The sequence below is a fragment of the Coturnix japonica genome, chromosome 3, assembly GCF_001577835.2.
Source record: "Coturnix japonica isolate 7356 chromosome 3, Coturnix japonica 2.1, whole genome shotgun sequence".
In the NCBI taxonomy this organism is placed as follows: domain Eukaryota; kingdom Metazoa; phylum Chordata; class Aves; order Galliformes; family Phasianidae; genus Coturnix; species Coturnix japonica.
In genome coordinates, this window is record NC_029518.1 from 78800971 (window position 1) to 78816460 (window position 15490).

Here is a 15490-nt window from a genome sequence, read left to right on the forward strand (position 1 = left end):
GAAAACAAACAGCTAGTTTATAGACGTCTAAGGAGGTAAGGTGATACAGATATGTTAGAGAATTCTGTCGTGGTCCAGCAACAAAAAAACAAACAAATATATAAATAATAAAAAAATCACGGGGGGGAGGGAGGTAGGCCATTTACTGAGTAACCACTTATTTTATGCAGAGTTGCAATTAGAAGTGAATTTTTATGTATTCACCGTATCTGAAGTAGAGTACTTAGGTTCATGTCCAGGATTACTTTTTGGGGCTGCAGATAATGAAAATGGCTGTCTTGTCTCTCCAGCTTGCAGACTTTTCCCGTGCTCACATATTTCCTTTTTACCATATTTACTCTGACTTACTGTTGTTTGTTTTTTTTCTTTTCTTTTTTTTTTTCTAACCCAGATATATTAGTTTCATAAAAAACAGAAAGAGTTTGGGCGCTCTTCTAGAAAAAATAGAATCAGTTAGATTTCTTACCAAGTATTTTATCATATATTTCCAAGACAAGTGAATTTAAAATATTGTGAGTGAGGCAGTTTTCATTACAAATATGTGACTTGCTTTTCTTCTTGGTTTCTGAGATGAAAACCATGATTTTTCAGAGCATGCTGTGAAAATCCTATTTTGTAAGGCTTTTCAGAGAAATGATTTAAACAATGTGTTTGAGTGTGGGCTGTTATTGTTTAACATAGGGTTTTAACATTAAGTAGAAAACTCATATTTAAAGAGAAAGCATTGTTTTAGTTATGTTCCTTCTGTTATTCTTTATTTGTATTTTTAATACCTGTATCAGCATCTGAAGCTTGGAGAAGATTTGAGTAAATCTGAATTTAAAAAAAAAAAAAAAGTCCCAAATATATTTTGGGTGTTGAGTCAAATTAATACTTAGCTTCTCCTATGCTAGTAGAATATAAGCCAATTTCCCTGACTATCATCTTCTGAATTATAGAACTGCATATTTACTCCTGAAGTGAGTGTTCCCAATGCTAATTTAATGCAGTATTCTGAGCCTTCTAAGAGATTTTCTTGTCTTTACTTTGTGGGGGAGGAATGGTAAGCACTTAAATATTCATATTTAATAGTTAGTTATTTCTTGGACTAAATATATATTTTAAATTTCTTCAGCATTTTCACTTTTTTATATTACTTTTTTAGTTCTGGACTATACTGAAAATCCTCAAATCCATTTGTGTTAGTAAATATCATTAGCCCCACTGCAGTTCCAACAAGGACAACTCCTACCTAACCAACCTAGTGATGATGTAGCTGCATCAGTGGACAAGGGAAGAGCCACAAATGTCATCTGTCTGGAATTCAGTAAGGTCTTCGGTACAGTCCCCCATAATATCATTCTTTCCAAATTGGAAAAATATGTATTTGATGGGTGGACTGTTTATTGGACAAAGAAGTGGCTGTGAGATCATACCCAGAGAGTGGTGGTCAATGGCTCAGTGTCCAGATGGAGATTGGTGACTAGTGGCATTCCACAAGGATCAGTGTTGGGACTGTAGTGTATTAGGCGGTAGGTGGGGTCACGGGATGTGACGGGACAGGTCCCTCCTCAGTTAATATTCATGATGGGCGGGATTAGCCCCACCCACTTTCTAGCATGTTCTATACCAAAAGTTATATAAGGGTTTGTTTGTTTTAATAAAATGCCTTTTGCCACGCACTCCCTTGTTGTGTTGGCATCTGGTCCAGCCGCGGATACCCGGGCACGAACAGGACGCACGGCACCGTGTAACATGGGACCAGTGTTTCTTAGTATCTTTGTCAATTATATTGACTGTTGGATCAAATGCACCCTCAGCATGTTTGTGGATGACACCAAGCTGTGTGGTGGAGTCAAAATGTCCAAGGGACAGGATGTCATCCAGAGGGACTTAGGCTTGAGCTATGGGCCGTGGTAAAACTCATGAGGTTCAATGAAATAAGATTTCCACCTAGGTTGTGGAAACCTCCACTGACAATACAAGCTGGGAGATGAAATGATTGAACACAGCCTTGCGGAAAAGGTGCTAGTGGATGGCAAACTGTGTGTGAGCCAGCAATGTTCCATCACAGCCCAGAAAGCCAATTGTATCCTGGGCTGCATCAAAAGAACGGTGACCAGCAGATAGAGATCCTTCTCCTCTACTCTGCACTGGTGAAACCTCATCTGGAGTGCTGTGTCTGGATGTGGCGCCCCTAAGTACAGGAGAGACATGGACCTGTTGAAGTGCATCCAGAAGAGGGCCACAAAAATGATCCAAGGGATGGGACATCTCCGCTGTGAAGACAGGCTGAGAGTCTGAGGTTGTTCATCCTAGCAAAGAGAAGGCTCTGGGGAGACCTGATACTGGCCTTTCAGTATCTAAAGGGGGGCTATAACAAAGGAGACTGAGGAGGACAAGGTCTGTTGTGATAGGACAAGGGGAAGTGTTTTCAAGCTAAAAGAGGCAAAATTTAGACTGGATATAAGGAAAAGAAGGGTATTGGAGTCCTATTATAGGTTGCCCAGTGAGGTAGTGTATGCTCCATCCTAGGAAGTATGCAAAATCAGGCAGGATGGGGCTTTAAGCAATCTGATCTAGCTGCAGATGTCCCTGTTCATTGCAGAGAATTTGGACCAGATGACCTTTAAGTGTCCCTTCCAACTCAAACAATTTTACAAATCTATTCTATGATTATACATATATTTCTTTTCCTTTCTCTCCTTTTCAAGATGTACTGTTGTAAGACCAGAGGAAATCCCAGTTGCTGAAAGATGGGATCTGGGTGTCTCATTTCTCAAAATATGTATGAAAGAAATCCTTTCAAACATTAAATCTGAAAGTGCTAGGAAGTTGAAGGTTAAACACAAGAAAAATGCTCAGCTAGTTTGAGACACTTTAGGGAAGTGAAAAAAGCTGTTCCGCATCTTAGTTCTAGATGCCTAAGGCTACATAGAACAAGGGTTTCTGGGTATGGTGCAGCATATTAAACTGAAACAAATGACAGTATGTACCTTATGTAAATAGTTCTCCCGTAGTATTACAAGTTAATTGTCTTACAGAATTACACAAATAATACAATGTTATCTGGAAAATATATTAAAAAAAAAACATGCTTTTTACAATTTCCTTGTTTTTCAACCATTCCACTTGAAACATTTGCACTATATTGACCTGCTGAGCCCTTCAGGAAGCTGTTAAAATCTGTTACAATAGTTCTCTGCCCTACTGGTGCTGAAAGTTGATCTTCCTCAGGCATCAAGGCACTGAGAGAGCTAATTTGTAATTCTTGCCTTTTCTTTTATGTGTAGGGTAAGCATGCTGAAATGTCTGTCCTCTAGCTATTATTCCACTTTATATAGGAACTTGCATCATTCTCATCTTTACAGTGGCTGGATCCTATTCAGAAGTACAGTAGTCAATGTCAGTAATATCTATTTTGGATGGTTCATTGTTGCTCTCAGCCTGTCCCCAGAAGCATGACTGTATATTTAGTCATGTAGTATTCAGTATACCACTGTAGCCTGCAGGAGTATGTGTTTGACTATGTTTTAGTATTAATTTATACTAATTACGGCCAAAAAAGATGGTGCACTTCCTCTGAAATAGAAGATAATGAGGCTTGTGTGGAGTTCAGATTCTGGGAGAGGTTGTTCCCCGATCTCCCTGCTGTCTCACCCCATTTGCTGGTTTGATTCACCCAGCAAGAAGACAGTGACTGTGGTGTACTTCACTAATACAGTTTTAGGTGTTCCTGAACAATTTATTAAATGAATTCTGAGCAAGCTGTTGCACATATGATCTATAATCACATGTATTCTAAGCAAACAATGTATTAGCCTATGACTAATCAGTATTTGTGGGTGGGGGGAGAGGAAGATAAATTAGGGTAGGTAAGGGTAAATTAGATTGGGTAAGGTTATACAAATTCTGAGGAAGGTAAATTAGGGTAGGAAAGGTTATATGACCTGCATCATAAATGTGTGCATCATGTTTTGGGGTCTGAGGGGCGGTTTTGCAAGCTGGTGGTTCTCAGGCCAGCTGAGGGGAGCTCCAAAAGCTGTCCTCCAGCATCCTGACTTTATACCCCTTTTACATGTGAATTGCCATGTTAAGAAAGGGGGCAGGGGGAGGGGGGCAAACATTTACAAGGTATGCAAACTAAAATAATCATGAGTATATAAAACACATGACTCTGCAGAAAAGCAAAGAAACTGCTATTTATTTGGTATTTATTTATTTGGTTCCTTAAGACCTCATTTTCAGTTCCCAAAAACATGAGGGATTGTTTATATGTTAATCATCACATGGTATTATGGTCTCCATGTTTTTGCCAAAGGCAGCACTTTTCCTTGACAACTTCCAGTCATAGCTCAGACCCTTGGCATCTTGAGCACTTGGCCACAGGTTTTTAGGGCTAGGCAAGGTTAGTGAAGTGACTAAGGCATAATTACAGCCTTATCCAGCCTACATGGCTAGGGACAGTTCTCATTATCGACTACAAGAAGGCTACCTCACCTGTACCTCGTTCCATTCTCTGGTCTTGCATTACCATTCCCTTCTTCAGCCAGCTATTCTTGGGCCACACTCCACACCAAACCTTTTACTTACTGCATGCTGATGTGAATGTCTTAGAGATGGAATTATCATCTGCAGTCCCATCACATTTTCTCTAATGGAAGTTCTAATGCAGCTCAGTTGTAGAGACATAGAATGTCATGGGTTGGAAGGGATCTTAAAACCAAAGCAGTTCCAACTCTGCTGCATTGGGCAAAGATGCCATCCACTACATCAGTCTATTCGGGGCCCCTTCCAAAACCTGGCCTTGATTGCCTCCAGAGATGGAGCATCTGCAGCTTCTCTGGGCAACCTGCGCCTGTGCCTTGCCACCCTCTGAGTAAAGCATTTCCTCATAAAATCTAAACTAAATCTCCTCTCTTTTAGATAAAAGCCATTTCCCTTTGTCCTAACGCTATCTATGCATGTAAAAACATGATCTTCCTCCTGTTTATAAGTTCCCCTTAATTAGCAGAACTAATGAAGTATCAAACTAACACTGTACTTTTGTGGTTATGATAGTATGCTGGAGTGGATGTTTACTGGGCTGCTATTATTTTGCAGTTACCCACTGTTGTCCTTTCTACCTCAACCTATCTAAACTTTTGGGTAGTTTGTTAAAAAAAAAAACAACTGATAGTCTTCTGCTATAATTAGCATTTAGTCATAGATTCTTAAGCCTCCTAATTCCTTCCACACTTGACATAAGGGGAAAATTTTCCAATTAACAGAAAGTATCAGTTCACAAAATTTGTATAGAAGTGTTTCCATGTATAATTGCTTGACTACTCTGTTGTCCTGATGTTGAATGAGCATAGACTCAAGGAAATAAAAAAAATCATTCTCTAGAATGTCTCCTTTTTCTTCTGTTTTTGTATTGTACGGTCAGTATATTTGTCCTGCCACTTGTTCATTTCACCTATAGGTATTTATGCAACCATTTATATAACAAATTGCTGGAAACTGATTGTTTTCATTGTCATTCATCAGCAGACTAAACAGATCCTGTTGAAGCATATGGCTTGGACAATACACTACAGTTTGTCAATGAATAAACTTAATTCTTAGATGAGTAATTGGTTTCTTTACGCTTGCACCATGTTAAGTTATTCTTCACAATTTACAATTATTGTCAGGAAGCTGCATGTTCTACATAATATTGGACAAATACAGCGTGTATATGCTGATGCAGGTTACTCTTATAGCTTGATAATATTCTTTGATTTTACACTCTTCTAAGGTTTGGTGTTTTGTTTTTTCTTAGGGATATGATGATGGATATGGGGGTGAATATGATGATCCAAGCTATGAGACATATGATAACAGTTATGCCACCCAAACACAAAGGTAAGCATTCATACTTTTTTCATTATTTTTAAAAATGGAGACACATCTTTCCTCTTAGTTTTTTATGTAAATGTCCTGGTTTATTTTTCCACATTAAATTCTTCAGTAGCTCATACTACTTTAAGTAACTATCAAATAGTAATAATACTGTTCAGAATTAATATGTACAATAATTCAGATGAAGTAGAAATGCATACAGCTTGACTTTTTTAAATGTTGCAGTTTAAGAGGTTTTTTTATTTTGCTTTTGTTTTTAAAAAGCAAGTGATTACACTGTTTTACTACCTGGTGTCATACTGTTTTTGTTGCTGCATTTTGTTCTATTTTTTGAGTAGTGCAAAGTTGTAAAGGGCATCTCATATTTAAAACTTTTACAAGATTTTTGGCAAAGCAAGAAAGAATTTTTTTTTGAAAATTATATTGAGGTAAACCATAAAATGGAATTGTGTGCCTGAAGTAATGCTAAAGCTATCTGCTCCCAGCCATTAACTTTCTCAGCAGCTGATAAAGGCAGAGAAGTTTAGAAATCTTATTTTATGTCCTTACCCTCTGAGATAATGGAAGAATCATGTTCACAACACTTACGATTTATATCACTAAAAAGAGGCAGTATATGTGATCACTTTTTAGGTGCACATACACCACACACGCAATTAGCCTGTGTTTATCAAATATGAATGACATTCTTTCCCCACTTAAGGTGACGGATAAAATAGTGTTTCAACCAGTTAGTTATTCAGAAAATACACTTATTGGTTACTAAGAATGCATGTTAGATTGTGGAAAGGCCAATGAAAAAGGAAAATCTATTTTTTTTGAGTTCATTTGTATCTCACTGGATGAGAAAGTGATTGTTATATGGAGAGTTCTACACACTATTTTTCTTGGCCATGTTTCCCATTGAACATTTTGCTGATGAAAATACCTGTAAGAATTAAGTTCCACTCTAAAGCTGCTGTATAGAATGGCATTTGAGATGACAGAAAAAACTTTGTAAGTATTTTTACAGGCAGTGAAGAATGTTTAAAAGTACTTGTCGCACCTGAATGTGAACACCTTCAATGATACTATGACAACATACTTTTAAGTAATTATGCATTACTAGCTGCGCCTGTCATGTCATTGAGTAGGTAGATATTCTTGTTGTCAGATGTACTCCAATTACTTCAAAAGAATTCAGCCTGTCTTTTGCTATGATAGTGTCGCAGCAAATATTGCTTCTAGTTTAAAAAGCAATGATTAGTTGGAATTCTCTCTCAGGTTATATTGCTTTTTCATCACCTGTGTTAACCTGTAATTTCTTTGGAAAATGGTATTCCATGCAGAAAACTTACAAATACATCATTATTAGCGGTTTGTTACAAGATAGAACTTACTGTGATAATTTGACTCAAAAAAAAGAAAATTTACAGAGTCAAGTAATTTGGTCAATTAAATAGCTATGGTATAAAATAGTCAGATATGTTCACTACTAATGTGAGCTAGAACCAAGATACCTACTCTATTACAAAACGTCAAATACAAATTTTCGTTTTGTAATATGTGGCACAATACACAGTCATATTCATCCATGTTGAGTGTCACTGAAGGCCTTATGAAGTCCTCTGATTTCAATGAGTGTACCTGGGGAATAACACACTACTCAGATTTCAAAGATTTAAAGAACAAATGGACCATTAGATACACAGTTTAGATTTCTGTACCTTGCTGGTCATTCGTCCCCCCTTACAGAAATACCTCCATAAAGAGCTGAACTAGTATAATTGTATACATGAATAGTGTAACAAAAATATTTATTTTGCTTTAAATACTGAAAAGGTTTTCCCCCAATCTCAGATCACGTTTTTAATAAATCTGATTATAGGAGCAACACAAATCATGCATACACCTAACAAGAACGATACTTTGTACCACTTCAGAGTACGTATTCGTCTCATCCACTGTGTGATTTCCCAGAGAAACAAGAAAATCTTGTAGAAAATATGTGCTCAGAGAAAAAAAATCATTACTGCCCTCTGCAGGAATTGATTGAAATTCTGAAGCATGAGATGAAAAATAATTGAAATCAGTGGTTTCATGCAGAACTCCCAAGATTCCTGCTCCCGCTAAGGACAGAGTTTCCCCTTGTTTTTTATGAGTCATTAAGGAATCAATATGGAAATGCTTAGAGTAGGTCCAAACTCTGCTCTGATTATCAGCCTCACCAAGCGCATTGACCAAACCTTACTCTGGTTGACACTTCAAACTAAAGAATGTGTCACTGCGAAGAAATGAACACAGGAAGAATTCACAGTGATTTAGAGCAGAGTGAATGGTAACTTCTTGCCCTGCACTCTCAATGCACTGAGTGAAAATACTGTTTGGATAGCCTGCTACTGCTATGGCCATAACCCATGCTTTATGTCCAGTTCAGATTTTCTCACCAGAGGCTATCTGCCCACACATACATATACTTCTTTTGAGGGCCCACAGTCTTTCATCGCCCAAGAGACATGATTTAGACTTTTTATAAACTAGGTTTTTCCAAGAGCAGAAAAAAATGATCATGATGTCAGCATACACCACTGTGCTGTTAGACAGAATCATGTAGCAGTAGCACCTAAAACACTCAGCACCCAGACTGTCCATATGCAAGTCGGCATAAACATTGTTCTTTTGTGTAGTTATCTGGTGATTTGTACTGAATGTCAGAAATAAAGTTGCACACCCAGCAATAGGTTTTGTGTAGGTTCTTCTCTAATGAACTGCCACTCTTCCAGAGTGTTCTGTCCCTCATAACAGTAGTCTGATAATAATAGACTGATAATAGGGGTATGAGATCATTGTGGAAGTGACTATGGTAGAATCTTGGTATCAGACTGGAGTGAAACCCACAATAAGTCTGCATGGCTGAATGAGCTAAAATACACCACAAGAGACCCTTGAAATGGACACAAAAGTGACTTGAAGAAAAAACCAGGATCATAGCTATGGTAAGTGTCACTTGTCCCTTGTTATGTCTGAGGGCAAAAGAAGTATGGGTCATAAGAAATACAGTTATTTCAGTGGCATACATTGCATGAGGACTGTCTTGTTTTAAATAACAGACACTATATTTCTGAAACCACTTTTTTTTCCTCCTCATCTTTCTGTCCCATAATGGCTTCCGAAATATGTTTATGATCATTATTTAAAGTTCCATAGAAGACTACAGCTTTAGCAAGGACATTTAGAAGCCTTGCTATTTTTAAAACTATATTTATACTGATGCGAAGATACAGACCTGAAGGTAATTGGAATGAAAGTATTATCTGCCACCAAAGAGAACATGGAAACAACCATTTGAGTGGGCAGGGAAGGACATTAGATTTGATACGTTTTGCATAGGCAATGTTTTACAGTAGTTTGAGTTAGTTAGAATTAGAACATCTTTTTCCCTTCCTTTCCATCCAGTTTGAGATGGATTTCAGTAGTAAGACCCACTCGAAGCTTCTAAACTTCTGGTATAACTACTTTAGTTGAAAATATGAATCTTAGACATGTAGAATCTCTTTCTGAGTATGATGACCATCCCTGTTTTGCCTGTTCACCCATGTCAATAGTGAGGAGCAGATGATAGGTAAAGGAAATAGTTAGCTTGTTGTTCTCAAACAACAGTGCCTCATCTTTGCAACTGGGTAATATCCAAATAAATTTGCCCTTGCCCTGCGCTTAATACATGGAAACTTGTAAAAATTATATTGTCTGTCCGACAGAGTTTTGGTATGTACCTTTACTGAACAGGTTTTAGCTAGACTCAGTTCTCACCAGTGAGACGGCTTGACTTTGACCATCACCGGCCCAATATTCATTGCTAAGGTAATTGATGTTCTTCTGCAGGCTTCTAAAAATATGCTGCTTCCTCACTTTTTCATACTTACTAGCAGCATTAGCACACTGATATCCTCAATGATGCCTTACCTTCAAACCTTGTAGGAACGTACGATGGCAACAGTCCTTTTTTACTCCCACAATAAATAAATAAATAAATAAATAAATAATTAGGGATAGAATTACAATTTTTATAGGTCTAAAAGCAAACTCATAAAACAGAAACTTAGAAGTCTGTCAAGCCAACACCACTGTCCATGATTCACAGGCTACGAACAATAGATCACCAGGAGAAAAGGATTAAATGTTTTGTAAGAAGATATTCAAGATCTACCTCTTTGATTAAAGTCTGATAGGGGATCAGACTGTACTGTACGCAAAATGTGTCCAAACTTCACAGCCAGTGCCAGAATGATTTTGCAGAAGTGAATCAGTAGCTGGTGAATCAGATCCACCTTCTGATAACACATCTCCACTGACATTTGTGTCTCTATTAGCACCTTCAAAATTGTTTCATAGGTACCATGTCTCACAGCTAAAAGAGATAGATAGGAAGTCTGGAACTGCCTGGCCAGTCAGAAGATGAACCAAAAAGGTTGTATTTTATTTAACCCACATGTACATCATCTGTCCAACTATACGGTTGCCTGTAAGGGAAAAGAAAAAGGAATTAGCAGTTGTCCTCTGAAGCTTAAAATTTGCATTTGATATCATTTCCCTTCTCCACATATTGTGGGTTGAACACTCAGACTTCAGACAGTCCTTTTCTTTTTTTTTAGTGACCAAGTAGTTAGTATATTGGCTATGGCTTCCTGGTCTGGTTGATTGGCTTGCTTTTCTGACTTTTGTTCCATCTGGCTTTTGTTTAAAATTATAGTTCAGGTGTAAAATGAGTTGCTGTGTGAGTACTGTATAAAGAAAGAAGAGTCTGTAACTTCCATCCTAAGCTTTAAATACACTTGCAAAAAAATCAGAAAACCTGTAACATATTAAGGAGTAGGATAAGTAATTCAGTGTTGAAAGACAGACAGAAATAGTGCAAACCGTTGCTGACTTAGAAGCCATCCCCACAGTTACACAGGATTTCTCATGACATATCTCATCAATGTTGTACACTGCAAGATGACATATATAAGGGGTACTTCTCTTACCTGCCTGGACCCAGCCTCACTGATGATAGCACCCCAGTTTTAAGGCACTGAAGCAATTCTTGGCAAAATATTTACTGTTAATGTAATAATATAGGCAGTGATCTTCTAGACACGCATTCCATGCTGGCATACAGATCATTCTGGGGCTATGACTTGGTTTTGACCTGTCAACTTCACAAAAAAAAAAAAAAAAAAAACCAAAAAAAAACAAACTGATGCGGAAATGCTGTTTATGATATTACAGACTCTTAAGTCTTAAAACTTAAGTCTTAAAATGTCATTAATATGTCTGAAATCAATTCTAATTTTTTTACTTGATCTGTAGACTTATACACATTGTTAGATAAATTCCAGTACAAATTTACAAAGGATTAAAGAAGAAGAGAGGAAAAGTATCTATCATGCAATTTCAAATAGGAAGACATAACTTTCCTCTAACTGAATTTTATCTAACTCAAAAGATATAGTTATCTGTGGTTGATCCCTATAACAGCTCTGTCATGTGGACTTCTGTTTCTCAATGCTAATAACAAAAATATAATTAAAAAAAAAAAGATGTTTTAGGTCATATATGCTGCCAACTCTGTTTTGCTGATATGTCAGATAGTTGCAATCACCGTACCAATAAAGCAGTATCTCAGTGACTGAATATTCATAGCAATGCCTATCAGTTCAACCTGTAGCAGGCTCTGCAATTCTGATTCTCATTCTTATAATGACATAGACTTACTGAAAACTGCAAGAGCACATTCAGCCACTGGGGCTGAATATACAAGTTATTGACTTTGAAAAGAAACTTTATTTTCTTGGGTATTATTATTTCTATTATTAAATTTGTGCAATCTACTCTACAGCTTATATTTATAGTTCCCTTTTCTGCAGTGTGGGTTGCTAGTAGGGATCTGATATTCCTTGACCTGATAGGCAGATATATAACATGGATCACAGTTCAGCCCATGTCACTTATGTGGTTTAAGATTTCAGTCTGAGACACACTGTAAATGATTTAGGAAGTAAAGCAAAAAGCATTTTATCCAGCTAAATCTCCAGGAATTATTTACATCAGCAGAGTGTATTTACCTGAGCTCTAAATCATCCTGTTTACCCTTGATTGACCACAAGATATCAATACTTCATATGTATATCTAATTCCAAAGATGTCTTCTTCAAAAGTACTGTGCTGCAGGCAAAATAACACTTTCAAACAAGTATAATTCTAAAACCAGCCATACATAATTATGCTTGGCTTACGAGTTTATTTCATGGATACTATCAAGTTCCCAGCAAAAAATACAGTAACAATTTAGGATAAACATTAGGGAGAAAATATAATAGTAAAACAGTTCTTGGGAATATCCCTCATTGTTCCTTTTAAAACCAGATTAGACAAGTTTCAGTAAATTATATAAATAAAGTTTTCTGCTTAGAGGCAGATTTAATGATCTAGATGACATCCTGAGCTCATTTCTAGATTTCAAGATAACAACACAGGTTAATCTAATTGGACTTAGGAAGATATTTTGTTAACTATAAAGTACCCAATTTTCAAACTCCAGGTTGATTTGCTTGGCTTGTACCACTGATGGAAATACTTCTATGAACAATTAAGTTAAATCTGAGGTTTCAAACACTGAATACATAATGAATTTGTTCATAGGATGCTGACTTCCATGTGTTTTGCATCCTGTATTTAATTGTAGTAAGTAATAAAAAGGCCTGATAGTGGCCTTTCAACATGAAAAGGGGGCTACAAAATGGAAGGAGACAGATGCTTTAGCACGATCTGTTGTGTCATGACATGGGGAAATGTTTTCAAAGTAAAAGAGGGCAGATTTGGACTTTATATAAGGAAAAGGATTTTTACATGTGCTCTGGATGTGTGGAACAGATAGCCATAGCCTCCAGACTGATCATCTCTTTCCAATGGCACTGTTGTTTTTGTACCTATCCCTTGTAGATGCAGTGTAGTTCAGTGTTCTGTGCCTGTGGTTTCCAAATATCTCTGTTCCCCCCAAATGAATCCCCAGCTATAGAGCTCTGGAAGGGTTTCTGTCAAAATATGGAAAATCTGCAGGTTCAGGATAAAAGTAAGATCTTGGTTCTTTCATTGACTATCAAAGTAATTGAAGTAAATATGGAAGAGTCTTCAGACAAACTTGAGAAATTCACAGTGATATTTGCATATGCCGATAATGTCTTACTGAAGAGTTTTATTAGTTGTCAGCTTGGTGTTGTGGTAGTTGTCAGTAGGAAAATGCAAAGAGATGTCAGCTATCTTCTTTGAAGATAGATAGAATAATTTTTAATAAATACTTAAATCAATGATCATATAAACATATTCAATCAACCAGTTCCAATTTCTCTGACAACCTATACTGTAAAAAGTTCCTTGAGATTAGTACTGTAGGAAAATATCCACAGCTAATAGAAACATTTTTGCCCTTATTTTAAAGTGATGTTTAGATAGGACTGTGAATAATTTATTTAGCATCACATGCATAAATCTTGATTGGATATTTAATCATTTCTCCCTGACTATCAAAGTATTCCTTTATAGTGTAGAGACCCATAAATATAATTCAAATGCTAATAAGGTAGAGTGGTTACATTGGTTCTGTGTAAAATGTGATGTTCTTTATTATTTTCACTACTTGTTTTCTCTATCTTTTTAACCAGAATGCAATGTATTTATACTTCATCGTATTTCATTTTAGTTTTGTGATTATATCCACCTGTTTATAAATAAAGATCTCCCTGTATTTTATTTCCAACTTGTTCAAATAAATTAAGCTATGAAGCCTAGAATATGACATTTAATGTATCTTCACTGCAATCCACTTACAGCATTTATCATCAGAAACTGTTTTCAAATGCCACTTCTCATTTACTTGATTCAATGAGCAAAATGGAAATTTAGTTGCTCTAAAGTAAAGTTTCTCCTCTAAAACTGGGTAAGATTCCTAAAATTCTGTATCATTCCCTTTGCAAATACTGTGTCTGCAGATGTTTTATGTTACATTTGGTAATACTCAGCAGTAACCGGTGACTGGAAAAAAGGCACCATCACATCCATTTTTAAGAAAAGTAAAAAGGAGGAATGGGAACTGGGAACTACTCACCTGTCAGTCTCACCTCTGTACTGGGGAGGATCATGGAACAGATCCTCCTTGAAGCTATGCTAAGGCAATGGGAGGCATGTTTGACCATCTTCATTTATTTTCATGACCTGCTGACCCACATTGATGAGGGAAAGTCTGTGGATTTAATCTACCTAGACATTAGTAAAGCTTTTGACTGTGTCTCCCACAGCATTCTTCTGCAGAAACTAGCAGCCCATTGCTTGGATAGGTGTATTCTGTGCTGGGTAAAAAACTGCCTGGAGGGCTGGTCCCAGAAGGTGGTGGTGAATGGATTTAAATCTAGCTGGTGTCTGGTCACTAGTGGTGTTCCTCACCTATTGGGGTTGGCCCTCTTTAATATATTTATTGATGATCTGGACACAGAGATTGAGTACACCTTGAGTAAGTTTGCAGATGACACCATGTTGGAAGGAAGTGTTGATCTGCCTGAGGGTAGGAAGGCCCTACAGAGAGATCTGGATAGGCTGAATTAATTGACTGAGGCCAATTGTATGAGCTTCAACAAGACCAAGTGACAGGTCCTTCACTTTGGTCACAACAACCCCATGCATCAGCACAGGCTTGAAGCAGTGGGGCCAGAAAGCTGCACAGAGAAAAAGAATCTGGGGGGTGTTATTTGAAAACAGCTGATCATGAACCAGCAGCATGCCCAGATCACCAAGAAAGCCAGTGGCATTCTGGCTTATATCAGACATAGTGCAGTCAGCAGGACCAGGGAGGTGACCATACCTTTCTATTCAGTGCTGGTGAGCTCACACTTTGAGTGCTGCATTTTGGTCCCCCATCTACAAGAAAGACCTGGAGGCCCTGAAGCATGTCCAAAGAATAACAACAAAGCTGTGAAGGGTCTGGAGCACAAGTCTTATGAGGGGCAGCTGAGGGAACTGGGATCATTTAGTCTGGAAAATGGGAGGCTCAGGGGAGACCTTATAGGTCTCTACAACTCCCTGAAAGGAGATTGTAGTGGAGTCGGCATCAGACTCTTCTCCCATGTAACTGTGATAGGATGAGAGGTAATGACTTAAAGTTTTGCTGAGGGAGGTTCAAGTTGGATGTTACATTTCTTCTTAGAGAGGGTAGTGTAGGATCAGGCTGCCCAGGAAAGCGGTAGAGTGACTGTCCCAAGAGATGTTCAAGAACCGTGTAGGTGTAGCACTGAGAGACGTGGTTGGTGGGCATGGTGGTGGATTGATAGTTGGATTAGATGATCTTAGTGGTCTTTCTAACCTTAATGATTCTACAATTCTGTGATTCTATTTGAATAGAAATCCCCATGTGTCCATGTGTTTGTAGCAAATAAGTGGTGGATTAGTTTCTGTTTCAAACTTGACAAATAGTTCAGAAACCAAAGTCATCTTAGAATCATAGAATCACGAAGGTTGGAAAAGACCTAAAAGATCATCCAGTCCAACCATTCACCTATTACTAATAGCTTACACTAAACCATGTCCCTCAACACAGCATCCAGTCTTTCCTTGAACACCC

General features: G+C 37.5%; 1 protein-coding gene across 8 annotated transcripts in view; it reads left to right on the top strand.

The window, feature by feature from the left end:
* The window catches only part of KHDRBS2 (KH RNA binding domain containing, signal transduction associated 2), a 330168-nt gene that overhangs the window by 259453 nt on the left and 55225 nt on the right, over positions 1–15490 (top strand). For all 8 annotated transcript variants that reach the window (XR_004306588.1, XR_004306589.1, XR_004306590.1 and 5 more), the window contains one exon: positions 5783–5865. Coding sequence is in view for 1 of the 8 variants with exons in the window: in XM_015859163.2 (XP_015714649.1) it covers positions 5783–5865 (83 nt within the window). In the remaining 7 variants the exon portion in view is untranslated. The remainder of the gene's footprint in view (positions 1–5782; positions 5866–15490) is intronic.